This window comes from Coturnix japonica, chromosome 19 (assembly GCF_054131305.1).
Source record: "Coturnix japonica strain WE chromosome 19, WE-NBRP24, whole genome shotgun sequence".
Taxonomy (NCBI): domain Eukaryota; kingdom Metazoa; phylum Chordata; class Aves; order Galliformes; family Phasianidae; genus Coturnix; species Coturnix japonica.
Genome location: NC_140681.1, coordinates 680,568 through 708,519, shown reverse-complemented (window position 1 = coordinate 708,519; position 27,952 = coordinate 680,568). Strand labels below are relative to the sequence as shown.

General features: G+C 39.9%; 1 protein-coding gene across 10 annotated transcripts in view; it reads right to left on the bottom strand.

Moving 5' to 3' along the window:
- Positions 1-36: 36 nt before the first annotated feature.
- The window catches only part of LOC146757728 (agouti-signaling protein-like), a 72,052-nt gene continuing 44,136 nt past the window's right edge, over positions 37-27,952 (bottom strand). For 4 of the 10 annotated variants that reach the window (XM_085519995.1, XM_085520001.1, XM_085519996.1 and 1 more), the window contains exons 2-4: positions 6,336-6,538; positions 4,040-4,101; positions 37-2,557 (exon numbers count right to left, since the gene is read on the bottom strand). In XM_085519995.1, the coding sequence (XP_085376121.1) occupies positions 2,381-2,557; positions 4,040-4,101; positions 6,336-6,516 (420 nt within the window). In that variant the 5' untranslated portion in view covers positions 6,517-6,538 and the 3' untranslated portion in view covers positions 37-2,380. Of the gene's footprint in view, positions 2,558-4,039; positions 4,102-6,335; positions 6,539-9,202; positions 9,674-21,413; positions 21,836-22,051; positions 22,745-23,100; positions 23,251-27,952 lie in introns of those variants that run through there. The other 6 variants (XM_085520003.1, XM_085519997.1, XM_085519993.1 and 3 more) reach the window with 6 other exon arrangements.

Sequence of the window (27,952 nt, the reverse complement as noted above, 5' to 3'; positions counted from 1 at the left end):
CTATATCTGTTTTAAACTCCCACAAGAGAGGCAGTATTTGGAAAAGCCAATAATGGTTTATTAGTACTTAACGCTACTCAGTTGTAATCAAGATAACATTCACATTGGTCTCTAGGAATGAGATTTCTCTGTGTCTCAGAGCATTACTGGGTCTGTTTCTGAACTTGTATTTCAGTACATTTTTTTTGTGAAGACATTTTGGTATGTGACAAAATTAAACACTCCATGTTCGTTATGCGTATGTGGTATCACCTCTGTGCTGATCACATCTCCCTTATGGCACTCTTAAACAATCAACCAACTCCTTAGCCTAAATCCTTGTTGAAACAAAATGCAGGAAGCAAATAGTAGATGTACATAACTTATTGATTTCTGTATTCTACTCTCATGCAATGTGATCTTTAGCCAGAGAAGGAGGCTAATAACAACTTCAGAGTACTTGCTTACATGTATTATTTGATGTGATAGATGAATGGCAAAGAAAGCAGAATCTCCTTTTAATTAATTCCAGTTACAAAAGGAAGGCTGTCAAAACAAATCTGTCAAAACACACTATGCATAAATGCTATATTATAAAGTAAGTGCTATATGTTTAACAACAAATCTCATTACTCTCATATGGAAGTGTCATTTTCTTTCATGCCCTGGACAAGCTGGGTCAGCTTCTGTATCTCTCACTCCTCACTCTGGGTCTCAGTGCTGCCCAATTCTTTAGCAGACAGCCAAGCTGAAGTGGGAGCTATTGTTGAGAGAACAGCTCAGGCTGTTTGAATTTTGGCTCTCCTTCCTTCCATTTCCCCCACAGCTTCCATTCACCCTGTTAAAGAACAGTTTCTGTGGCCTCTTGTGATTAGACAAGTACTTGTTTCTATGGTAGAAACTATGATTATGGATATCATTTTAGTATCAGCTGAGGACACTTTCTTATGAAAACTTCAAAAGAGCTTGTCAAGAATGTACAGCTTCCCTAGGAAAAGAAGGAGCCAAATTCTGCTCCCAAACCCGCCACTACATTGTATTTCTTCTCATCCTCTTTGTACCACAGCTCATGAATTCCTGAGCCAGGATATCTGACTGAAGGAAGTAGTAACACACGTTCAAAAGATTTCAAACTTGCATCATATATGAGAGCTGGATGAGGAACACTGTGACATCCTGCCATCATTTAGGCTCTTTCTTAGATTAAAATCTCTGTCAACTGCATATTTCTCTGTTAAGGTAAACAGACATTTCTGTCAACACCCAGCCTAAATTTAAAGCTCTGGGCTCTGGATTGATGTTAGAAGACGTGAGCCACTTTAGGGACTATTTATCATCTATATTGTCTTTGCCTGCCTGGAAGATTTTGTAGCCCTCAGCTTCTCTTATAAATCAGCTGAAAAATTTCCTTCAAATTAGACCTGCAGAGCATTAGAAAATTCAGGATTCTCAGGTGACTGATCATAATGGTGGGAGGAAGGGAAAAGACTAAAATCAAGAGAGGCCCATGGGAGGAAAAAGAGTGTATGAGAGCTGGGGAAAGAGAGGAACATGGTAGATGCAGAATGGAGAAGGTGAAAAGCAAGAGAGCTGGAGTCTGGCAGATGAACAGTCTTCAGTGTTGGGCACTTCTAGTTCTGCTCTCTCCTTGCTCTCCTGTGACCTACCACCTCTCTCCTGGTAGCTTAGTCAGGGATCTCAGAGTTATCTGGGATAACTCAGTATTAAGGCTTCAGGAAGAGGAAGATTTCTTGTTTCAAGCCAACAGTTTGCTGCTACTGCCTTCAGCTAGAGTAACCTACAAAGATTCTAGTCATAACTGTTGAACATGTGAGGGGGGAGTTAACCACAAAACCTGCATTTTCAGCTTTATGTACTGGATCTGCTGGAACCCTGTGCTGTGCTGTCCTTGAGGGCAAACCTAAGCTCTGGTCTCACCCAAGGCTGACAAGTCCTATTTCAGTGTGCCAGATTGTGGGCAGGTTTTGCAGTGCTGGTTAGACTATATTGAAATCTTTGGTTAATAAAACCCTTCTCAAACAAAGGAACAAAATACCCAGCTTCCAATAAAAAAAGGAAAAGCAAGCAAACAAACAGAAAACAAATTACAACCCTAAAAATCCCAAAAGAAAGAGAGCTCAGAATTCTCCTTAAATGCAAGTTAGTTCTGCTAAGAATGCCTGTTCGAAGTCTATCTTCCTGGCTGTTGCCTTCCTAAAAACCCATTTTGTTTATGACAGCATCAACCCCATGAAGAAAACCATTGTCCATTGAAGAGCAACAGATCCAACCTATCAGCTCCAAAGCTCTCTACTTTGATTGCTACATGCGCTAGACAGTTTGACCTATACACTTGAGAAGCTAATGAAAGACAGCAGCCTTAACATGTTCCTCATTAGGTTTAACACTTTGGGTTTAACAGTAAACACTGGCAGATTGTCTGAAAAATTCGGCATTTGCACAAGGCACAGTAGTTGCAGCATGAATTCAAGTGTGGTTTGCAGGTTTTGAAGTTGGGCACGCAGTCAGCAGCAGGTGTGGGCCTTGGTTTTGGGGGTGTCTTCAGTTCAGCATTTTTCTGGAACAAAAACATGAAAATTCATGCAAAAGCAAAACAATTATGGGTCAGAATAAAGGACAGATGCAATGAGAATGAATGTGGGAACTTCTGGCTTGAGATGAGTTGGTGGTTGCTGGCAGTGAGACCTGTATTAAGCAGCAATATAAAGTTGATGGGACCAGGCCATGGGAACTGCTGGATTATCTACTGAGAAAAATGGTACACTGCATATGTATACACTGCATATGTATGTGCAGTGTAGGCAATAGGCACTCCCTATTATGGGTGCCTAAAAATGTGAATGAATAGAGCTTTCAAATATACCTTGTGTGGAAGAATGTAGCAACAGCAACGAAAGCGATGCAAGAATCTTCAAAGATGACATTATTGCAGGTTCAGCGAGGTAATGAATTACTCTTGGATCCCCAGCTCGTTTGTCGAGCTACTTTTGGAGCTCGGTGATCATTTGTGCATCAGATTTGCATGTGGGAATCCTTAGCTGCAGACACAGGTGAGTGAGCTCAAACAGATCTAGTCTACATGGGGAGTGCTGCTTCCCTGTGATTTGGAAAGAGGGGAAACCTGGGGCTGGTTAGCATGTGCCTGGCACCTGGGCAAGGCCCCTGGAGCCTTCCACAAGTGCTCCAGGCAATCTTTTAATATTGGTAAGTTTACCAGAAGTTTCATTTGTAAGGTTAAAACTGATGCGGTCTGTAATTGCTTTAGGAGATTTCAAGCCTGAGTTTGACTGCAAGAATGACCTGCTGTGAGCTGCAGTGGGAACAGCAGGACCTCCTGTGGCTTTTAGCAATCTGAGGGGTTTAGGAAGTGTTTCAGAGAAGACTGACTATGCAAAACACTAGAAAGGAAAAGAAGGAACTCTAAAAGTTGCTGATTGTAGTTTGAAGCCAATGACTGGTTTGGCTTCAAAAAAAGCTGCCCCGTCAAACTAAAAAATGAAGTAAAAAAGCTGTTTTCTGCTAAGAGAGTCTTAAAAATACCAATCTGAACCTAATGATGGGATAAAATTCCTAGGAATTTTTTTCAACTAAATGCCAAATTATTTGGATCCTTGCACTGCAGAGTTTTGATAATGTGCAGTTAAAAATCAGCAGAGTGAATTTATGCCCCTGGGCTGTAGGGCTTGGACAGTTGACCCATGTGGTGTTATTGGGAATGGTATCTTTTTTTGGCCGATGTGGTGCAAATACTTAGAGCATCTCAAGCCCGAGGTATGCTTTGTGTAAGAGGACAGTGAAATAAAACAAAACAGAAACTACAAAACCAAAACCCAATAACCTGTAACTAATATAGGATCATGCTTTTTCTCCCCCATCATTTATATTTTCCATCTGTTTCTACAATATTAAGCTTCAAACTTGATGTAAGTTATTTAAGTCAGGGAATGACTGTAAAAACATTTTGGATAAGTGCACAGGGGTGAAATATAGCAATAATAAGCCATTCTAATTTGACAGTATTTTCTGAACAGCTGCCTACCTTGGAAGATTTCTTATTCTCTGCCTCTTTTCTGCTGACTTTCTGGGATCTTTTAGTTAAATCTTCAAAGAGAAAAGCAAAACATAACATTAAATCAGTCTTACAGCAAATATTATTTAACAGATATGCTTGATAATATTTTTATGCAAGAGAAGGCAGATAGATAACCTGCATTGCTACCGCATCACTGCAGGTGGCCACAGCAGAATGATGGAGTTCATCTCTAGGATCTGTCCTCACTTAAAAATAGCATCTAAACCGGGTCAGGCCACGTACGATGCAAGTTTGTAAATTTTCTTATTTTTTTAAGATCAGAGCACTAATATTGTGAAATCCCTTGCGTTATCCTTTGAGGAACATTAGTGCTATTATCATGTCACCTCTAATACGGATTCCTACTTGATATTAACTCCACAACTAAGACTTGTCTTGGGATCTAAAACAGCAAGACTTTCCTGTTAAAGTGCGAATGCTGCCCTTCTCATGAATCTACCACAATATTTTGATACAGTGGTTATTTGTGAGTATAGGATCCATGATTGATTGGCATAAAAAGATTTGTGTACACCTACTTATGAATAGTGGCTCCTTGTCTGTTCCAGAACTTGCTACCCAAATCTTTTTGAACACTTAATAATTACCAGAATCTGCAGAATTACGCAATTACGAATACTCTGCTTGGCAGTTTCGTTTATTATTGTAGCATCATTACAGAGTTAGGGTTACACATCCATCATCAAGTGACAGTGGGAGGAAAAACTATACTTCAAGCATAAGGGATTTCAGGCCACTCAAGAAGAGCTCAGCTTGCACCCACTGGTGTTGGTTGGTCAGATCCAGTTTCATCTGGCAGATTGTGCTGGCTTTGTTATGCTGTCCCTTGAAATTTTGGTGGTAGCTAAAATACCTCAATGACATCCAATTCTGTGCTAATGTGATTTTCTACATCTGCAACTGTCCTGGAATGTTTTGCTTATAGAATTCTTTTGTTAATGTTCAGTTAAAGATGGAGTGATGTGATTAAACTGAGATTTAAACACTGGTGTAACACAAATATGCAACAGTTATTCTAGAGATTTTGGTAAAGATAATGTTGCCCAGTGGGCAGACGAGGGAAATATAGCAATATATTTTTTTTCAAGTAGATGAATACAGCAGTTGCCTCTTCCTTTTGTATTAGACGAGATGCCTCCTTCTCCCAACTGGCCAGTAATTTCATATTCATCATCTTTTATTTACTGTGTTTTCAACTACTGTTTAATTGACCAGCTACTTGCAGAACTTTGTGTTTATTCTTTCACTTTGGATGTTAAATGCTCATTCTTTTTGTATGCATACAGGAGGATGAACACTGTTTGCTTACATTTACCCCCTTAGTTTGCTCAGGGATAAAAAGGCTTGGATTTCATTGGAGAGACTTGTGTGGTACAGCTGGCTCACCTAAAAGAAGCATTGTCCTTGAGTAAATGGGCAAAGAAAATAAAAGCTAAGAAGCTGATTTGACTTGAGAACAAGACCTAGGAGCCTGCAGAAGGGAGGTGAACAACAGAAGCTTTTTTTTAAATAACCAAACTTTTACAGAGTTCTGAGTGACGCTGTTCAGCTTAACCATCCCCAAGTACCCAACCGCTCCTGAAGAGGTAACTGAAAGTTGACTTAAATTACACTGAAAGATTCAGGGTTGACATTAAGAAAAAATATTTGTGAAGGAAAATGTCATGTCAAGAATTGTTTGACAAAGTTCTTCACAGGACCAATGGGCACCTGCCAGCAATGGTAGGAGCATAGCCTATCCTGCCTTGGATACATTGATGACTTCTAGCTCCCTTGTAGTCTTCTTGATTTAAGATCACTTGGCACACAGGTAAACTGAGGTTATATTAATACCTTAGTGGAGAAATCAACAGCTTTCTACCAGAGCTGATCCAAAAACCATTTGCTTATATTCACTTTTTCTATTTGTATTGGACTTTCAAAGGAAGATTGATGCCCATATCAATGAAATAACCTTGCTCTTGAATATAGAAAAACACACAGTATGATAGGAACCTCAATGCAAACTGCAAAACTAAAGGCAGATTTTCTCTTGTTGTTCTTTTTACACTAAATTGTGATTTACCACATTGCCATACTTGATTACCATGGCTGCATTGCCACTGCAATTCTGCATAGCACTGTGTAGCACTTTGTGTGAAATTGCAATGTTATAGTGAGTTATCTAAATAATCCTTATCAAACAGCAGCTACATTCTCTTCAAGTCCTGTTATTTTGGCATCAAATGACAAATTTACTGACCTACGATGGAGATGGGTGGGAGATCTGGGAGGTTCATTTTGTTGTTCTTTGACAAGTTGCATTCTGTCTTCTCCTCGATTATCAGGTGAGATCTGGCAGCTCTAAGCAAACTGTAGCAGAGCAGTAAGCTTAAGAAGAGGTTCTTACTTTCCATCCTGGGGAGAAAAAATCCCACTGTCATGAAGACCAAGGTCAGTCAAAACCTGTGTGCAAAAGAGAGGAGTGGAAATGAGTCTTAGCAATTCTGTGACGTCGAGCAGTGTTATTAACATATCTTTGACAATTATTTGTTCCTACTATTTCGACCTTGATACCTGAACACTTAGGATTGCAGTTGTCTTAGTGGGGGGGACAAAAAACATCTCAAAAAATAATACTCTAGAGAATCTTTTTTTTTCCTTCTGTTTTTTTTTTTCCCTCAAAATTAAAAATAAATATCTGTGACATGAGTTCTCCCCACTGACTATAACAGTGTTGTTTATTGAACAACCAGGGGAGAGAAATTTCTGCGTTCACTTTTGGCTGCTTCTTGTCACATGGTGGTATTTTTCCCAGAAAGTTGTGTTTACAGATTTGTGCCATAAAACCTATAATAATAATAATAATAATAGCAATAAAAACAAATTATGTTTCCTATTACTTTTCACTGTCTACAAACAAGACATGAAGAAATACCTTATTTTATTATATCCCGGATGTGGCTGCTGTGCTTGCATATTGATTCATAGCCTCCATTCAAACAAAATATAACAGCCTCAGGGCTGAAAGGCACTTCTATGCCAAAGGATATAGTATATATTTCATATTTTTTTCAGATTAGCAATGTCTATAGGATTTGAGCATATTTAAATCTGACCTCTGTTGAATCTGGCCAGCTACCTTGGATGAAAGCCACTGGCCCTGGACAACCTCTGAGTGACTCTGTGCAGCAACACAGAGTATACAAACCCAATTACCATTCTGCTCTCATGTTCTTCGAGATTTATAATGCTGTTGAAGTTCAAAGTTAATGATTATTTCCATGTGTAGTAGTTTTGTGCTGTGTCAGAGTTATGGAACATTCCTTGTGGACCATCTGCCAGTCTTCAGATTTATAGGTAGCTGTTTGTCAGTGAAAAGCTACTAGCTGTACTAAAAAGAATCAGCAAAACCAAATAGTTCAAGAAATTACTCTGGTTGTGACAGTTTAATTGCTGGAGACAAAAGACGAAGAGCTTCTGCTTTCAAAGTAGAGTGTTTTCACTCTGCTCGTGTGGCATCACCTCGAGTATTGTGAGGGGTTTTGGGCACCATAAGAGGGACACTAAGAATTAGTGCCCAAAGAAGGGGTACAGAGATGGGCAGGAGGGGTTAACCTGTTGGGATCTGGGTGCTGCTGTGTCTGTATCTCTAATGATACACAGCTGGTAGAGCTCAAATCTGTATGGAAGTTGAGACCTGAGCTGGATTAAAGTAGTGGCTGTGGATAGATGTATCCTGTAAATGTTTTGATGAAAATTTTCTAATAGGCAATGGGAGGAGCCTTTAATTTGATTACAGATATATGTAGGTCGCTCTGAAATTAATGCCTTCTATTCATTCATGGAAATTTCAACAAATACAAAAAGCACAGTGACACTATTTGATAGAGCAAACTCTCAGCTACAAAGCAGTATTTTTCAACATACCACCATTAGCTCTGTATTTCTGTCAGTGATGAACAACCTGCGTACTGAGCTCTTCAAAATCTGTACCAACAGAGGTCACCATCACCACTGCTGAAATGCACTGCCCACCACCTCACTGTGCTCACAACCACTGTTTGACTTCCTTAAATATCCAGAAAGTGTTGATGAATATCACTGGATACTATTTTGTCTGCATGCAGGAATTCAATTACACACCTTTGCTGTGTTCACACTGCCTCATCAGACACCATTTTGTCAGGCTGCCTCTCTGCTGCCATCTGTTGCATGGTACCAAAATGGAACAGGTTGTTGGAGGGAAGGTTCAACCCCTACTACCATCCCACCAACACCAGCTTCTGACATTGCGGGTCAGCATCATAAATTAAGAGGCATTATTTCAGAGCACCCCATCAATTTTGATAACAAAATCGACCAGATATCCCTGGAGTGTTACATCTAATAGCACAGTCTGCTAGATGTGTGCAAGCAGAGCTGACAGAAACACAAAACGAGCAGAAAGTGGAGTCAGAAGTGAAAATGAGATGAAAGTACTGTTAGCCTCGATACACCTTTTCCATCATATCACAGAACTCATGTATGTATTTCCCCCCCACAGCCCCCCCTTTTTTTTTTTTGGCATTACAAGAGAGTTTTACTTTCCAACTTTGCTGATTATTTTCCTAATTCTCCTTCTGGGTATCATTAGAGACTCCTTAAGGTAATCAAACTATTTTCCTTAACTTCGGCAAGGTGCACATCTGCTTTTCTAGGACGACTTTGTTTTAAAGGAATTTATTTTCCTAGCAGGTTCCTAAAAATTAAACAATAGAGTATTGCAGTACCTTGACAGGGTTGTCATTTATTGATTTAATTAGATTACAATGTACTATGATAAATTTAATATACAATATTTTTCTTAGTATACACGGAGTTAGTCTTGCAAGCAGAGAAGTAATCACTGAACTTCAGCCACAGTTCAGCAAATTATGTAAGTAAATGGTTAACATGTGGACTGCCCTTCACTGTCAAGTACACTGACAGAAGTACACATAAAACCAAAAACAAAGCAAACATTTAACAGCTTAAAGGAAATGAATTTATTGAACGCCATCAGAGATCGCAGTGCTATCTCTGCTATGCCATTTCCTCTGTAGTTCAGATTCTACTATTGAATATGTAAAGAATATATTTTATACTTACCCCAACCGTTAGGTCTCTTTAGCATTTTTTTTCCCAAATATGAATTGGCAAATGGTGTAGGATGCGAAAGAGCTTTTGTCTTTTCTAATCCATTTTATTTTGTGAGTTCGAATCAAAAGTCTTCATGAAAGAATTTGATTTCCTCAGTAGCACCCTGTAAACTCAACACTTCTGAGAAGAGCTTGTTTCCTGCCACAACTGATTTCACTCTACTCTGAGATTTATCCTCATGCAGAGTGAGCAGTTGGAGACTTTGATTGCCTCAAACACTGGAAGGGATTAGTTTAAATTTTTTTGTGACGTCTGACAGACTCAGACCAACTCATAAATAAACTGGGATCACTCTAAATAGCTGGCTGAAAACTGTTGCTTAGAAAAATGAAATGTTAAAGTAGACGAACAAAGGAATATAAAGTACTGAAAACTGTGTTTCATCACTCGGTAACTCAAAAATCTTCACCTATGTTCTGCTCTGCTGCTCTATTTCCATTTTGAAAGGGATAGAACAGATAAAAGAGGGAATGCAAGGAAAAAAACCTAAAAACCAACCAACCAAACCAAACCCAAACCACAGGAATTAGCGGATTTCTTGAAAAAAATGCAAGATTTTAAGATGGAAAATCTTTGAAGTATTTAAGGGAAAATAACCAACAAAAAACTAAATGTAAAGTACAACAAAATGACTGCGTAGTTCCCCCTGATGTTTTGGTTGGTCGTTTTATTACTACACAGCGCTATCCTGTCTCAGCCATCAGGTTTCAGTAGAGGGGTTGCAATGAAAACGTGTTGGAAGGGAAGGGAACGAATCCACCTGAGACAAATGAGAATCCCCAGTGCTGCAGGCAGGGCCTCCACTGGGTCTGCTCGGCAGTGCTAAGAGCAGATTTATTTGCAATTGACTACAGGGAATGCAACTGTTGTACTTTCTCAAGACTTCAGAGGGCATCGTCGACACTCCTAAGTTAATTAAATACAAGCAATACCTGCTACTCGTCCCCAAACCACAGGAGAATTTGGAATAAAGCCAACACAAAGCTTTCCTCAGATCCAACCTGAATCGCAGTGTGTCTGAACTATTTCATTTAGTGCTGTGAGAACGGGCTATAAAAATCTCTCTCTCTTACTATTTCCAAGGTTCTGGTAAGGATAAATTTTCTGTTCCAATAAGCTTCCCTTTTTCACTGGAAAGTCCCAAGCAGGAAAAAAAAACCAAAACACATCTACCTTTGTATTGCAATTGAAATACAGGAAAAGTTGCTCTAGCTTCAGAATAGCTGCTTAATGAAAATGTGGGCATGCGATATGTTTATCTGCAATATGTTTATCTATATAGAATTCCTGTTAGTTTAGAGTGGTTTCAAGCCCTTGTGTGCTCTGAGGTGAGACTGTAGAAGAGTGAGAATGAAAATTATAGCACACTTCTATTCTTCTCTTGTGTTCTGGTCCTTGAGTTTTTTAGGGATTGTGTTTCATGTTTTCAATTGCAATAGCCAAGGCCAAATACTTGAGCAAAACAGCATAAAACCAAGAAAGGCTTAATAGCATTGCTCCATGAACAGGGATGTAAGGCAATGTGTTTTTCTCAGTGTTCTGATCTATTAATACTTTGCTTTGGGTACAGCTTGGTAGTTGTGATGCACTGATCAAATTGGAGGAGGACCAATAGGAGTTGTTTTATATCCTGTGCTCCAGACTGAGGTGAAGGGATTCCCTGGCATTGACAGGGAAGTTCAATGTCTAAATGCCTTTTAATCTTCATCACTTTCAGCTTGGTGTTGGTGCTATTTAGGTGTCCAGCTGCTGAGAAATGCTTAATTAGACATGGTATAAGTGAAAGTAAAGGTACAGAGAAATGGTAAAGGAAAAACACTGTGGCAAATATTTTTAACATATCTGGAACAAAATGACAACTGTTGGAAAAAGCTGTCAAGAAATTGCAAGTCTGAAACTGCCTTAATAAATGTCATTTAATCTCCCACTCCAACAGAGAAATCTGTGCTTCGGGGTCTTAAGAGAACTTTGAAATTCCTAATGATAAAACAAACACAGATACAAAACCCATGCAAAGATACACAAAAAGACTTCAAAAACCCAGCCAGTGGACCAAGAGTGATTAAAAGAAAGTTTTACATGTTTGAGAAAGCAAGTTTTCTACCATTCCAAAGGAATACCATTGCTTCTGTTTTCCAGAGAATATAATCCCTTCTAGGTTGCTCATTGTTCCAGCCAAATTTCCAACACACTCAGCACTTTCACACACGACAAGGCTAAGCACCAACAACAATCTGACAGTGGAGTTGGAGATCACCTCTAGTTTACAACTACTTTGTGATTAATGATATTTCCAGACTTAATAGCCCTTTAGTGTTGGAGCTTTGCCACTGCTGACACTGAGAATGATGATGGTAAGACAGAAAATGCTGGGATGAAGATCTAAATTGGATCGAATATTAAAGGCTTATAATTAGAAGAACACTTTTTTTTTTTCATTAAAGTACAAATTAGTAACCTAGAATTTCACACATAAAGTCTCCAAGAGCTACAGCAACCATCTGTGCATACAGGATAGATGTGAAATTTCCAGACAGCAATGAATATAAGGGAAAGAATAGGATAGCTGACTATAGCATTTGTGTGAAAAAACTAATAATTAAGGAGAAGAAACCTGCAGATTTCAAAAGCAGCAAGAAGGTTAACAACAGGAGGTTACAAAAGCAGAATATTTCAAGACCCTGTGAAAAATTATATCATAGCATAGAGGTACTACTAAGAGCAATAGAGATGTTTGACTGAGTCCCATTTTCAGAAACAAAAGAGAAAAAGAATAGCAAACTGAAACAGTGGACTTCTGGAAAGCAGATTTCTGTGGGTTAAGAAATGGGAGGTAAAATTCCATGAGAAAAAAAAAATCAAAAGTAAAAACCAAAACCAAAAATGACAAACAAACAAAACCAAAGTAAACAAAATAAACAACAAAACCGAAGCAAATGAAAACAGCAACACTAATTTTAACAAAACAAACAAATAAAATCAAGCAACCAGTGGAAAAAGAAAAAACAACAAAAACAGAGTTCAGGGAATTAATTTGTGGTTAGAAAGCTAGAAGGAAAGCGAAGTGAATGACAGAAGAAATATATGACGATTTGTTAGGGAAAAAAAAACACCTTAGAAAAACTGACACGTTTGGTCTCCTTGCTATCTTTGAAACAATGGGATTCCAAAGCTTTTTGGCCTGATTTTTTTGCAGTTTAATTTTAGCACAGTTGATGTGTTTTTAACCCACCACCTATTGAAACCAGAGAAACTGAAACAGCGAGGAAGTTCTTGAACCAGTGAGTCTAATACACTTATCAGCACAAGTTGGCCTCTTCATCATCAGTTCCAAAGTAGCTAGATGCCTTTGACTGGGAAACTGTTCCATTTATGCACACAGGCAGGCAGTCACATCTCCAGTCACTTCAGTAAAGAAGGCAGTCAGCCTGGTCAGGCATGATTTGCCTTTATATATCTATCCTTACTGCTCTCAATTACTTGGATTCAAGGAATATTTTATCTACTGCCTTCCCAGGGACTGAGATCAGCCTGATTGACCTGTAGTTCCCTGGATCATCTTTTGAGGATGAATGTGATATTTTCCTATTTTCTAGGCATAAAGAATGTCCCCCAGTTGCCACAGCCTTTTAAAGACATCACCAGGCAGCATGATGCCCTGGGATGCACCTCACCTTATCCCTTAGACTTTACTACGTCCAGTTGATCTACGTGCCCTTTGACTGCATCTTTCCCTGCAAGAGGATAGTTATGCATTGATGCATGGATTTGCCTCTAGGCAGCTGGGAGGCCAAAAGCAGACCTGACCAGTGAAAGCTGAGGAAGACATTGAGTACCACAAATTTTTATACATCCCAGCAGCACAGAGAACTTGAGTTGCTCTTGACTGGTCCAATGCCTCCCTTGGCCTTGCCGGGGCTGGCTGTGTGGATGGGCAGCAGGAGGGCACAGAGGAGCCTCAGCAGTCTCTGCAGTGTCACAAATCCCAGACCCCAGGAAACAACAAGCCTTTACAGATGCCAAGTCAGGTTGGCCAGTAGGGTCCCCTGTCTCGTGGCGGGCATCTCCAGTGTCTGTTTCTCACTGCTTTCTCTTGATGTGGACACTGGGCTTGGCCACAGACTCCTGGATGTCACCCAGACTGCTACACCCCTCCTTCAGCTTCCTCAGTTGCCAGGGGTACCAGCCACATACCACAAAAAATTTCTGCCTAATTATCAATAACCATTATAGCAAAATCACTTTTATGGACTTGCTACACACATAGTCTGGGTGTGGCAAAGAAGGAATTGAGCGCAGTGGGTGTCCCTGTACACACATCCATCTCCTTTCACCCTGAGTGCAATATTGGTGTCCAAGGCTATTTTTCCTGTGGGAAATACTGTATATCTTGTCCATCTGCTACTGACCATAAACAGAAACCCTCAAAATAATCTGAGTTTTCTTATTTTCTTCATTACAATTAGATGTAGTAAAACAAATACTGCTGCATCGCCAGGAGATAAATTCTTTAGCTACTGCCAGCCCTATTGTTTGCACAGGCATTATCTTTGCAGAATTTGTTATTCACTAATTTGACGTACGTTTTTTTATTGCAGATGCCAACCTCAGCTGTTCTGGAAGCCATGAAATACTCTCAGGCAGTGTTTAAAATAATGCAAAGCACGCAGTCGTGGTGCTTGTGTCCAAATAGATCCTCGGTTTGGTTAAAAATAAAACAATCCATGTGCTGTGTCTGAAAATGAACATCTCTGTAGATGAAAAGCAAGCTTGTTTTTCAGATTTAAAGCAAACTTAGTTCCAAGGTTTTGGTTTTTTTTGTTTTCTTTTGGGAGTATGTTTAGGCAATATCCCAGGACTGTTTTTATGGGTTCTCTAATACTTATTGCTATCAGCTCTGTTTCTTCTCCTGCCTATATATTTTCCCTTAGTCTTTCCAGATGTTCCCCTGGAGGCAGAACTGCAAGTGAAGCTCAGGGGTTACATATCTACATCTGCAGCTTGGGGATTTCATTGCTCTGCCCAAAGTGCTGCTGTCAGGTGGGCACGTCCTCCTGCTGCCCTTGCCATGCAGGAAACCAATCCAGTCCCTGCTGTGGTCAGGTAGCAGCAGGAGCTCAATTTTCCCCTTTTATAACATGGGTTTTGATAAATCATTATTCACCTGCAGAAAACAGTGCAATCCTTGATTTGTTCTTAACCAAAAGAATGACTTGAACTTCTAGGATTAAAGTACTAATAGAGTAACAATGTGATGAATCTGAATTTCTGCTTCATTTCTTCTTTAAATTGAAGGAAGTCTATGAAATGCTGAGTAAGCTGAGTAAAGTCAGACTGGCATGTGGAGCCGGAGGGCTTCTCCCAGTTCATTATTGTTCCTTTTGTTCTTCCTCCCAGACTTTTTCCTCCTGTTGTGCTTTTTTCCCCCCCTTCTTTTTCCTTTCCAAGTATGGAGGCCCAGCAGAACAGGCACTGTCTGCTCTCTAGTCTTTCTCTGCCATCACCACAATCAGCTCACTGAAACAAACTCTGCATGTTGTACAGAGACAAGTTCACTGGAGAGACTTCTGTAGTCTTTGAAGCTGTATGTTAAATTTCAGCGTGATTTTAACTTAACTTTTTTTCTGAAGTAATCAAACTCATTCTACCCTTCCTTGCTCACCAACTCCTTTTATATCTGTTTGCTGGTTCTACCTTTAACTTCCTTTCATTTACTGTTGCTTTTGACCCAGGGATTTCTTTTGCCTTTCACGCATATAGGTCTTTTTCATTTGTACTCCTTCCCTGTTGCCCTAGCTTGTTCTCATCATCCCCAGCTGGATATTCCTGAGGAACGAAGCAATGAAATTGAATGAGATGCCACAGTACGCAGGTCATGGCTTGGCTGCAAAAAAAATTCTGAATGTAAAGGTTTATGGATATCAAATTATAGAAGGGGAAGAACTGGGTATATTGCTCACAGCATGACCAAGAGTGACAATGTGATGCAGCTGTGGAAAAAGCAAATGCGGTCCTAGGATGTATTAAGAGATGTTTTTCTAACAGAAATATGAAAGCACTTAATAAGGTTGTATGCAGGACACCGGTGCTCATTTAGAATATTGAGTTCAATGCTGGTCACCCATGTGGAGTAAAAATGCATTTAAATTAGAATGGACACCACCAAAGAATAATGATGTGATTCAAAAATGTCACTGTTTGAGATACCATGTGATCTAGCAGATGTCTTCTATGATACTGTCCTATACACCCAATTTCTTCATGTTCCACCTGACACCTAAAACAGAGGTGGGTTGCTGCCAGCTCCTTGCCAGAAAAATGCAGCACAGGCTTCCTTAAATGCTTCAAACATAGCTGACCCCCCAAAAGCCCGCACTGTTTCTAGATCCTGAACAAGATTTGTCATTCTCAGGTTTATTACAGCTGTAAATAAAATGTGCTTATGTTCGGCATCAGCATAGGTGAGGATATGGAGGGCAGCCCTACTCCTGTGCCTTAAGGATGGGTCCTGGGGCATGGACTGGTGTTGGAACAGTGCTCCAGCAGCTAGAGCCTGTGTGAAACCCACGTGGGATCAGCTCAGGTAACCCACGGCACTTACTAATACTGTTATTGCATTCTCAAACTGAACAGTTTTAAGGGTGTTTGGAAGATTTTCAGCTCAGCCTCCTTTGCCATGAGTGCATCGTCGTAAAGGGTTAGAATCATTCTTAATGGCAGCTAGAATCCATATCTCACTGGGGCTCAGAGATCAGCTATGTTAGGATGAAAAATGCAGAGCCTGATTTATTTAGAAGGACTTGTCCACCACATTTGCCATAGCTTACTATACATGTCACCGCTTGCTCTCTCTGCTATTGCTCATTCAGAGCCTGCTAGACCCATGCACCCTGACTGGCTTTCTCACTTAAACCAACTGTTAATGATTATAGTGTTATGTTGATCTTAATCAGTCCTATTTCAATTTCTAGGAACAGAATCCTGTGAAACCTTTCTTTTCCCTATGGGAAATTCCTCTGTTTTCATTCTTTTTTTCTCCTGAGAGATGGCTGGATGACCAAGTAACTTCCTAATATCGCCTAGCACAGCAGGAATTGAATTTATAACTTACACTTCTCCCAACTGGCTTTCCTATTTTCTTTCTTTGTGGCCTTCCTGTTCGTTATGTAATTTTTCAGTAGAAGAGGCAGTATTCCTTTACTGACCTTGTTGATGGCAAGAGATATCCTTACAGTGCTCTGTTTTTCTTAAATCAAGTTCTCCAAGTCCTGTTCCAAAGTTTTTCTAGTGTCTGTGTCAAACCAACCCTATATAATAGCTTTATTATTCATGTGGGCGATTATTAAGCTGTTCTGTGACTTACTGAAATTGTTTCCCACCCAGTTCCCCTAGTTTAAGAGATAGCACCTGCTTTAAAGTGGTTATTTTGCCTTCCTTCAAAGAGGCACCGCTTCCACCAGGAAAGGGATGAAGCCATGGGAACATGGGGAGATGAGTGGGTGTGAGAGTGGATCAATCAACTGATGCACTGACTACAGAAGGAATTCCAGATTTCTGCCTTAACCACTATGGGGGAAGGAGTGCTCGATGCTGCCAAATCCTCCTCTTGGGGATGAGAAACGTTCTGCTCATAAGTTAGCATGCTAAATGCTCTGTGGCAAATTATTTAGCCTGGATGATTTAAAATGACTTCTCAGTAACTACTAGAAGGTTAAGTGTGTTTTAATTTCTGTATTTCTACCCTGATATTGAATAGTTATTAAGAAAAATAAATAGCTCCTCTTTTCCATATTGTTATTTTTGGCTTTAATTGAAGTGGTATTCTCTCGTTTAGTCATTGCATTGTAATGGGTGTTGTGGGCTTTTCTCCATACAAGCCCCATTTGGAATATAATCTGCCTATCATAGGCTAAAATTTTATTTCCTGTTTGTAAGCAATTTTAATCTTCTGCTTGATTTTTAGAAACATCAACTTTTAATAATATTTTATGTTTCTAAAATTACTCTAAAGGAACATTCTGGTTCTCAGTGAGTTTGAATGTCAGGGGCAAAGCCAAGGATTCCATTTGAGAACGTTCTTCTCAGTGTTGGGACTCAGGTCATTTTATTACATGGTCTTTAAGTGTTCTGTACTGTCCCTGTCTGTGTATTTTACTGCATCTGTGTGTTTAGTGCAGCCAGGAGGGGCATTTCTTCTGAGAAGAGGAAGTGGACAAAGTTATTTGTCTTTGAAGAATGTAGGGAAGAAGAAGCTTTAAAACCGTGGTTGCTCCTTTGTTCACTTTCTAGAGGAACTGCTATATGAAGTACTCATTCCCTTATTATATTCTAAGAGTTTTACTTATTGTCTTGATCAAGAGATGTTTTTGACAAGTCCCTCTATTCTTTTACTATGCTGTTTAAGAGAATGTACATGTTTGGGCATGGGAGATTTCTCGTATTGTCTTATGTTGGTATACTGGAACAAATCAGTTTATGTTACTGCCAATGCATCTAAGAAGTGACTTATTTTATTTCCAAGGGTCTGAGCTATGAGATACTTGATCTGCTCCTGGCAGCGGATTAGCTTCAGGAATTGCTGGGGCGATTTTAGTTCCTGTGGTGGTGATGGGAAAGTGGTAAATCAGAGCAATGGTTAAATTATATCTGATAGTAAAAATGAAATAAAATAGCTCTATGGCTTTTCCTGTTGATTAATTTTGAGACATTTGCTGGCAAATCAGAGGGCAAAGAGGTCCCATAGGGAACATGACAGAACTGGAAGAAGTGCTCGGTGTCCTGTGATATCTATTTGCAGTGAATGGAAAGCAAAGTGCGTACTAGATTTACTGCTAAGAGATTTTCCTTCTGTGTAGTACATGCATAGAAGCTGGGGTATCTAGATATTCCTTACACAACAGGTCAAATTCATGTTATCATGGCTGTGGTCTGTACAAGTAATGACTGTAGGAGCCGTTGAAGTTTGCTGCTATTTAAGGTGAATCAATTTGTTACAGCAATGTTCCCTTTTAGAAATGAGTAACTAGAAAACAAGAATAAGTCAAATTGCACTGCCTTTGTCTCTGTGTTTAGAAACCTGGCACCAGTAACTCGGATGTAGCGTACCATATGGGCAAAAGACATTGGAACAATCCTTGGTATCTACACCAGATCAACAAGAGATCTGGACTGCCTCTACGAAATGCTGCAAGGCACAGCTTTTTTTTTTTTAATAGAAGAAGGGAAATCCATGTGTGGCCCAGAAGTGGTAAATAAGTATGGAGACAAATGGCAGAAATATGTGTTAATTGATAAACTACACATAGGAAAACAATATGTGTTTTAAGAATGGAAAAAAGTCATGGCCAAACATCTAAGGAAAACAAATATCGTACATTCAGATGGGGAAATTCTATTCTAGGCAGCAGTGAATTGAAAGGTTTTGGGAGTTATGCTGGAAATTGGCTCCCAGTGTAACACGGCTGTCAAAAGTGCTGATGTAGCTCTTGAATGAGAAAACAGGGCTGACTTCAATAGGAGAGAATATTTATTTAACATTGGTATGACTATTACTGGAAGACACTCCGTGAAGAACACTCATTGAGTGGAAGGAGTTTGGATAAAACATAAAAATGATCAAAGGAATGGAAAAGTACATCTGAAAAGAGCTCTTGAAGCTCAATCTGTTTAATATCAAAGAGAAACTGTAGAACGTCTCAATCACTGAACCTACTTGGTAGAGCTGGGGGGAGGGAGTGACAGGAGACTTTTCGAGCAAAGCAGCAAAGATATATTGAGATGAAGTCACAAGAAGAAGTCAGAACTAAAAAATGAAGATCTTACCTATTCTGGTTCATTAGTAATTAGACTTTAAAATGACCAACCAAAGGTTGAAATCTTTCTTTCCATTTTTTTTTTCCTTCTTATTTTCCTTTTCATTACAAAGACTCAAGACAATGAATTTTCTTTATTTTTAAACTAGGAAATGCAACTTGTAAGCAAAACTGCAGCTCATTATGTCATTGTCTGAATTACTGCAATAACGAATGGTTAGAACTTCATTTTAATTTATCATTTTGGAAGTGTCTGAATCTGTGCCAGGAATGTTTTTGGCTCAGGCGTGTGAGGGCTGCACTTCTCACTGAGTAATCCTGGGCAGACAGATGCTGCGTTTACTGTTGTTGCACCACCACACTTTGGTTTTCTTACCATACTGACCTATTACTTGTTTGGAAAGGTGTTGTTTAGAAATGTTTTTTTAAGTCTTGACATCCCTAAAACCCCTTTAGCTCCAGGAAAATTGACCGTACTCATCTTGAGCGTCAGGCTTTGGGTCAAACGCACTGAAGCAGCCCATTCCTGAGTGCTGTGGAACGTACACTGAGAAAACAAGCTAAAGAAGCATTGAAATTCAGCATGGAAAAGACAAAATGCTGAGCACGGATCCCCAAACAACATTTATGTATCCATTAACTGCAGTGTTATTCCTTTTTTTGTTTTTCAATGCATTACGTTCCCTCAAATGCAGCCTGTATTGCTTTCAGATCATTTGTACAGAGCTGCTTCTACACCCCTCAGTGTGGGAAGGGTAGGATATAAGCCGCTGCAGACCCAGCATGGTTCAGGCTCAGAAAGGTGTCAGTCTGCATTCTTTCTCATCTTCCCAAATTGGTTACAGGTGTCAGCTGCATCCAGCCAGAGCATAGCTGCCACCATGGTTTATCAAATGTCACAGCTGACGATTTCAGTTTCATATGCTTCCTTTCAGTGTAATTTGTTACCTTTAACCATTCTTTTTATTATTATTATTCTTTTTAAAGGCAGCTCTATTACTGCCAGCTTCAAGCACGTCTTGTTACCAGCTGACTGCAAAGAGCCTGAAGGGTTCTGTCCAGAAAGAACATTCCTGCTGCCATCAGCAGCTCCTGCACCCGCAGCCTGCCTGGAGCGCAGCTCCATCTGTCAGCAGTGCTTGATGCTGTGCAGGGAATGCATCAGTGGTGGACACATGGCAAAGCCCAATGAAGGAGTTTGCTCTGCAGGAATGGGCAACAAGTTTATGTGGGTACACTCGGATATTTGAAAACGGAATACTTGTATTGATGGGACAAGAGCGTGCTTGATGTTCTGCTGAATGGTGAGCAGGGTCATGTTAAATTGTTATTTAAATGCTATTAGTAATAGAATGGCTTCTTACAGATGAGAATGTTTTTCTGAGACGAATGAGTGGTTAGAAGTGCAAAGAGGAGTGAATGAAAGATATACCAGAGCTGGGCATTTCTCATTACCGGCTGCAGCTTCCTTAGGACTTAATTTGAATTATGTATGTTTAAATCAAATCAGACTTTAACCCACAGCCCCTCAAGTCAAAAAAGATTGAAAAGAAAGCATGATTTGAAAAACAAATAGAAAATGCAAGGTCTGTGGCTTTTCCCATTGACACGCTTCTTAAACAGCAAATTTAAGATGTAACGAGGAAAAAAAACAATGCAATGACTTTTCTGTGCAATATGCATTCAACATGAAGATATATGCTTAATAAACAAGGTGTTAATTATAATTCTCAACAAAGCTTTTAGTAGATCTTAACCTTGCAGTGTACCGAGAACTAATTCAGGCATGTGGCTCTACATGAGTCTGAGTATATTGAGTTTTGTCACTCATAAAAGATCAAAGGAAATAACTAATGAGGAAAACTATACTGAAGTTGGCATTTTTTTTTCCCAGTTTTCAAAGTGTGGAGGCTCCCCCCCCCCCCGGCTCCCCCACATATAAGAATTGTGATTCTTTTCTCTTCTATCTCCCCTAGGCGTGATTATTTTCCCCTCCTTACAGTTGGGGTGCAACACTTGCAAAAGCTTTCTGAGCCTGTTTCAGTATAGAAGAAAAAAACAAACCAAAGTGCATAAGGCAGATGTATGGGGAAGTACAACCTCAATGCACAGAAAGCCAAACAAGAAACATGGTTAAAAAGAAATGAAAACTAACCAAACCAAACACAGCAGAACAACTGAACCAAGCAAACCTATCAGCCTCAAGACTAGTTTTTGGGAAAGCATAAAAACAACTGTCCAGAATTTGGTAAAGGGATTAAATTATCCAAATAAGATACAGGTTCCAATCTCTCCATATATTTAACATCAAAATCTACAGTCAAATGCATCCAAAGATCTCATCCTACCTCAGTCAGAATTGGTTCTGAGATTAAGAAGATGGTCCAGAAAACATGCAAATGCTGGTGAAGAAGCAAAGTCACTTTTGAATGTGATAAGGTACCACATCCATCATGTGACTGAGGCAAAAGAACAGGCAGCTGTGCAGTGCATGGGGAGAAATAAAAGGGGAGAGGGGGAGTGAAGAACACAAACATGAAGATCTCTGTCTCACACACAGGCAAAACAAAATCTGCCAGGGACAGCAGTGAGAAATGCATCCATTTGGGAAAATAAATGCAGTGAAATGAACAAATAAAATCGCTGTAAAAATTGACAGAAGTGCTCCGAATTAGAACAGAGAGTGGGAGAAAAATGCTGACAATGCGAATGGCAATTGGAAATTGTCTCTGCGTTCAAGTACGTAACGCAAATACTGCTTGCTTAATTCACCTAAAATTATACATGAATTTTATGCATATTGATGGTGGATTTGCCACCTGAATTTGTTTAATATCAAATGACTTCTAAGGACATATTCCAGAGCAAGTCGGAAAAGGAATTACGGTCCACAGTGTGAAGAGAAACATGACCAACCCACAGAATAAAACCGAAACCCCATAAATCAGTCAGGAATTATAAAAGCTCCAGGAAGATAAAAACTTACATTTTATACAGTCAATTTCTTTACCTCAGAGGGCAGAAGTTAAAATCCTAGCCAACTTTTTCAAGCAATAGCAAAGCACATACAAGCTCTACTTTGTTAACACGAACACCACAGCACTACGGCGCACAGAGATGATACAGCATTGAAAATAACCAGTTGCATAAAAGCACAGGTAAATTTAGACTGAGCTGAAAAGCCAAACTTGCACCGAAACTCAAGCCCCACATACGTCAAACAGAATCAAAGCACCCTGAATCCCAGGCAGTGCTGAAAAGAAGAGTTGGAAGGCGAGCACAGGGCTGGAGCCGAGAAACGCGAAAGAGCGAAGAGGTAAAATAGCAAAATAAAGATAATCTTAAAACATCACCGCTTTCCACACCACAGAGACAGATTTGTGTGACAGATGAGAGTGCAAAGGAAGACAAATCTCCTCGGTGCCGCATAGCAGTGAGATGTGATTGTTTCCATCCAAGCAACGCAGTGGCAGTCAGTGCCCAGCCGAAGAGGTTAAATATTTTGGTCCTACTGAAACAGCAAGCTGTTATTCTGTTTATCAGGCTCTAACAGAAACCAAAGCAGCTGGTCTCCCTTGTTCTGCTGAACTGCAGAGAATATAAGCAAAGCATTGGAGCTGTTTTCAGTCCCCTTTGACTGCTCAGCAGCCTGCTTTTAACTATCACCTCCTCCCAGAGCAGTGCAGAAGTGCTTCCTATGTATTAGCTGACAAAACTATAACTATGGCGAACCGCTTTTTCTACTTCCATTTTCTTCTCTGTCATTTTCTTTCTTTCTTTCTTTCTTTCTTTCTTTCTTTTTTGTTTTTACTCTTTATTTCTAACTGTTGCTCCGAAAAAAAAAAAAATCGTATCAAGTTGACCCTTGTCTCTTCTTTTTCTTTTTGTCCCAGTTGAAAAGTAAGGGAAGGTCCTGTTGCAGCAATCTTCTGGCTGAGAGATTTGCAGCTGATGGCAGCAAATGAAAAGGAGGGAGCTAAGGGTTATTCTGTCACCCAGGTAGGAAAAGTTGTGTGATGGGAACAACAGAAAGACCTCTTGTAGGAATCATGTTCCTCGGTCCCTGCTCAGGGCCCATTCCTGCAAGGGTCCTTGTCTGGCAGCTCCACTCCCTGGAGGGTTCACTGCAAATGCAGTCTATGTGCAGGAGCAGATCTGCAGCAGATGCCTAAGAGCGATAACAGCGGCGTCTTAACCCCGCTGCAATGAGATAACTATAGCTGGAGCAACAAAAGGCAGAGACCTAGAGAAGGAAAGGTGATTTGCGTTGTTGTGTTTCAAAACTCCCTGACTGCTCGTACAAAAACCAGACGGCTTTGCCAGCACTGGGACACTGTATTTGAAACGTATCACATGTCCCTTTATAATTTCAAGGGTCTGATGGTACATTTTATACATTACATTACAACTGTACATTGTAATGGGATATTAATACTTTTTGCTGGCTATTTTACAGCCATGTGTGTGTCATGTGTGCCACGAGGTGGGTTATTTGTTTTTTTAATACCTCCTTGGCTGAAGAAATAATTGCTCGTGAAGCTGCTTGTCCACTGCTGCAGCCTAGGGCACCAAACGTTTCGGACTGGAGTAAGTGACAAAGTGTCAGTGGTTTTTTTTGCAAACCAAAGGATCCAATTTGATTTAGCAATTTACGAGGGTTTATGTGAAAAAGATGATGGGTGGAACGGAGGTTCTGTTATGGAAGAGAACAGCGTCCCCTTTGTCTCCTTTTGTGATTAACATGCCTTGTATGAAGGCAGCCTTTTAGTGTTCCCTCTGGATCTCATAATGAAGCCAGGACGACTCTTAGACAGGAAAAATATCTCTTTTGGCAGCCTGGCATTTGCTTCTTTTTTTTTCCTCCACTTATATGTAGCCTTAAATACGATAGATTAAGTGAGCAAGACGGCACTGAGACAACATGGGCCGAGGGTGCAATGCAGGCTTATGAAATTGTAAGCATTTGCAGCTATCATGGGGATGTGGCAAATGCTGGTTTAGTGTGGGAACAGCTCATCACAACCCATCTATAGGAAAACTTTGTACGAATCAGCAGTTTGGAAGAACTCTCATCTGATTGCTGTCCTTTATTTGCTGGGTTTAAAACACGGCAGTCTTATGTTTCATCTGGCTATCTGTCATGGCTGATTTCCTATGGAACCTCTGTTCCCAGCAGCACGGGATGTATATTGATGTATATCCCACATCAGGCTACTTGTTTTCTAAGGATCTTGACAATCTGTTAAAGTGAGTGAGGCTATTTAAACACTTTAAAGTGACTATGGGTCATCTTATTTTGCAAAGACAGATGTCAGAGCAGTTGTTAAGTCCTAAGGCAACAATTCTAGATTTACATGGGGATGATTAGTGCCAGAGAATAAAATCTGAATAAAGACCAGCTTTTCACAGAAGATGTATATAAACATTTAATGTCACTATGAAAATACAGCTCTGAGGGCTCTCACTGTTTGCAGCACGCTGATAGTACTGCTGTAGTCTTTCAGCATTTAAATTAAATCCCAAGAGGGATGAGGGGGGAAAAGGAGGGGGAAGGGGGGAAAGGGGGAGCTGCTTTTAACATCTTTTTGCTTCAAACCGAATGACTTTATAAATCAAGGAAAACCTTCTGCATCCAAGATGTCTCTCTTGGAAGAGAAGCTGATGAAATGTGTTTTCCTATGCTTTGCCCTGATATTGTCAAACTCAAATCTCTAAATGCTTTCAGAGGAGGAGCAGTTAAGAAGTCAGTACTTATATCAAAATAAAGAATAAGAGAAGCAGCTCTGCCTTTCTTTTACGATGTAATATTAATGATTTTTACTAAAATCTCTACTGTTTCAATATGGCAGTAATAGTTCCCATCACATTTTTTCCTGAGTTCTCTTTTATTTGTTGCTGGTGGTAGTTTTTCTTTTCTCTTTTTCTTTTTTTCTTTATTTTTAAATGTGAAACCAGCTACTTGTGGCCAAGCTTTGGTGCTTTGCAAGCTGGTGGAGTCAGACAAGTAGTCAGCCAGCCAATAGATAGCCAGTTGTCCAAGCTGGTGTGGGACAGCATGCTTTGCACTGTGGAAACCAGCATACATGGGGCAATCTCATATGCATAGGCTGTTCTGCTTGCAATCCTTTGGACATCAAATGCAAAGGAAATGGATTGGAAATATGTATACGTATCTTTGCATTGCTTTTGTGACATCAATGTAAGAAATTAAGGCCAGTCTGAACGTTGCTTAACTGCTTTTGCAGCTAAACAACAAAAGGTTTTCAGAAGCCATTGTGTTTGGTGTTACAATATAAGCAAAATGAAATTGCAGAACGTTTGGAAATGATTCTGTTCCCACTAAAGGCAATGCACATCGTGCAGCCTCTGCTTTTCCAAAGAGCATCTGCAGCATTAGCTGGTCCTGGGACACTTCGGGATCAGCTCCATCAGTACCTGCACAAAGCAGAAACGTGCCCAGTGACCAAAATCACAGGCAGAAGTGTCTTCAACGAGGAACTGGAACAAGCCTGAGGTGCTTGAGGAGCAATGTTTGAGATGAAGGCAGTGAGCAAGTGTGTGGTGTGGTTATGAGTAGCTCTGGGGAGAAGCCTGGAACAGCGGGAGGAAGACAAGCTGACAGGAGCACAGCGTATTGCTGGGGCTTTTGAAAGGGCAGACAGATGTTTTCCTTCATCCTTCCCTACTCATCTTGCTGCAGCGCCGTTGGGTGATGAATAAGAAGTGACACAGTGGTGGAACTGGTTGGATTTTACCAGTCAGGCCGTTCTCAGTTGTTACAATTGACAAATGAAAAATGGCAAAAGCAACCAAATGTTTCCAGAAGAAATAGTTTCAATTAAGACTATATACTGATATCTGCAGGGGAAATCTACAGTATAAACAATTTCCTTTCTTTTGAAAATGCTGTTCTTGTTTTCTCATTTCAGAACTTCAAAATGCTCTGATTCATTTATTTTTTTTATTCATTTGAATTGAAAAGGAGCACTGTCAAAACTTTCCCTAAAGAAAAACTGTTTTTCAGACCCTGCTGTTACCTGAATTACTGCGTAATTCTTCTCTCAGCTTCTCTTCCAGCCTTGAGGCAGCAAGTTTACATCTCCTTTGTAGACATTTATGGTGTGTAGTTAATTTTCTCCTTTTAAAGAGAAAGAAATCCCAGGGATCTGTTTGTGTTGCTTTGAAATAAAGCTCAGCTGTCACTCTGCAGAACAGTTTACACTGTCAGATGCGATGTGGGGATGCTGGTTTGCATTCACAGTGCCAACCACACAGCTCTGGGAAGAACCAGGGCAGTGGGAATTGCATCTGTGTGCCCCTTCCTCTGTCTTTTTGTCTCTGTTTTGGCTCTGATTGATCACAGTCAGTGTTTTATTCTCTCCCTGCCTGACTTATATTTTCTACTCTTGAAAGTCTCAGGACAAATATATACATATATATGTATTTTTTTTCCTTTCCTTTTCTTCCTTCTCCCTTCTTTCCATAATTGGATTTTCTTTCTCTCCTGCTGTACTATCACATGGACACACATTTTTCTCCCTTATCTTCTCCCTTTCTCCTTGACTCTCCAGAGTTGCTACTGCTTCCAAGGCTCAGTGACTGTACCAAGAAGGCTGCCTGCTTCTGTGACAGTGTAACACTGGCAGGTGATCTAAGCACATTTGGTGGAAGGACAATCTGAAGGGAGAAATACGGAATTGACATGAATAGGGCTATTTGGAATTGCTGCCCATCTCCAAGAGGAGAAGTAAATTTGTCTTTAGGGAGCTCTACACTGTAAGGATGGGAGAATTTGCCTGACTTTCTGTACTCTGTAACACTTGAAGCTTTTCAAATTGACTTAAGTCAAATACATGCCTAAGCAAACATTTTCTGCTTAGAAACCTTCATGTTTTTCAGATGCATTGATCTGGGAATGCAAATAGCTGGCAACTAGCAAAAATATGCAATCTTTGAATAGAAATAGCAGACTTTGTACCTAGTATTTTAATAAGGGGACAGGCAAATAAACCCTTATCGAGGCATGACAAAATAATTAGAATTATTAACATTCTGAATAGTGGAGTAACAATGCAGCTGAAATATCAGGAGAGGATGAAACTGGAACAACAAAACCAGCCATTGGGGAGCTCCTTTGCAGAAGGAGCACTTCTCATTCACTTAAAATGAGTCCTGATCCCTGAAAGCGGACTGCTTTTTTTCCTGTTCTCATAGTTTCTGTGTGAATGGATGCAATAGAAACACAAGAAATAACACTTCAGGTACAGCCAGCTTTGCAAAAAGGAAGGCAGCTGAGGATGGTTCCATTGGGGTCCCTGCCACTGCAGCTTCTGCAGAGTTGCACTCATGTAAAATTAGAGTTCATCCTGTAGTAAGCAATGAAGAAGACAGGTGTATTTGGACAGCACTTTGAGAAGCCTTAACCTTTGCAGGAACCATATGTGAAATGATGCTTACAAGTTAAAAAAATATGAATTATGCTTTTAAGTAAAATTATGTGAACAATTGCAGAACATTTTGGCAAAGAAATACTGTATCTATCCTGAGGAATGCCTTATCCTTAGGATGAGAGGTCTGATTTTTCACAGTTTATCCTCAATGCTGGGAAATCAAAGAATGTAATTTCAGCGGTCAGAATTTTACTTCTGTGTTTATGCCATAAAAACAAACAGCATTAGAAGTCTACAATGTTGCTCCACTCATGCCGTGGTTGTTACTACCACGATTCAGTCACTTCCTTCTCGTTTCTATGAAGTTAATAAAGCAGGTTGTCTTTCACCTTCTTGACCTGAAGTCTTCCAGCCATATTTCACCTGACTGCTTTGCTTGTGCTGTCTTTCCCAATTTACTCCCCAATGTGCTTAAGCTGAGATTTAGTTTTTGCTTT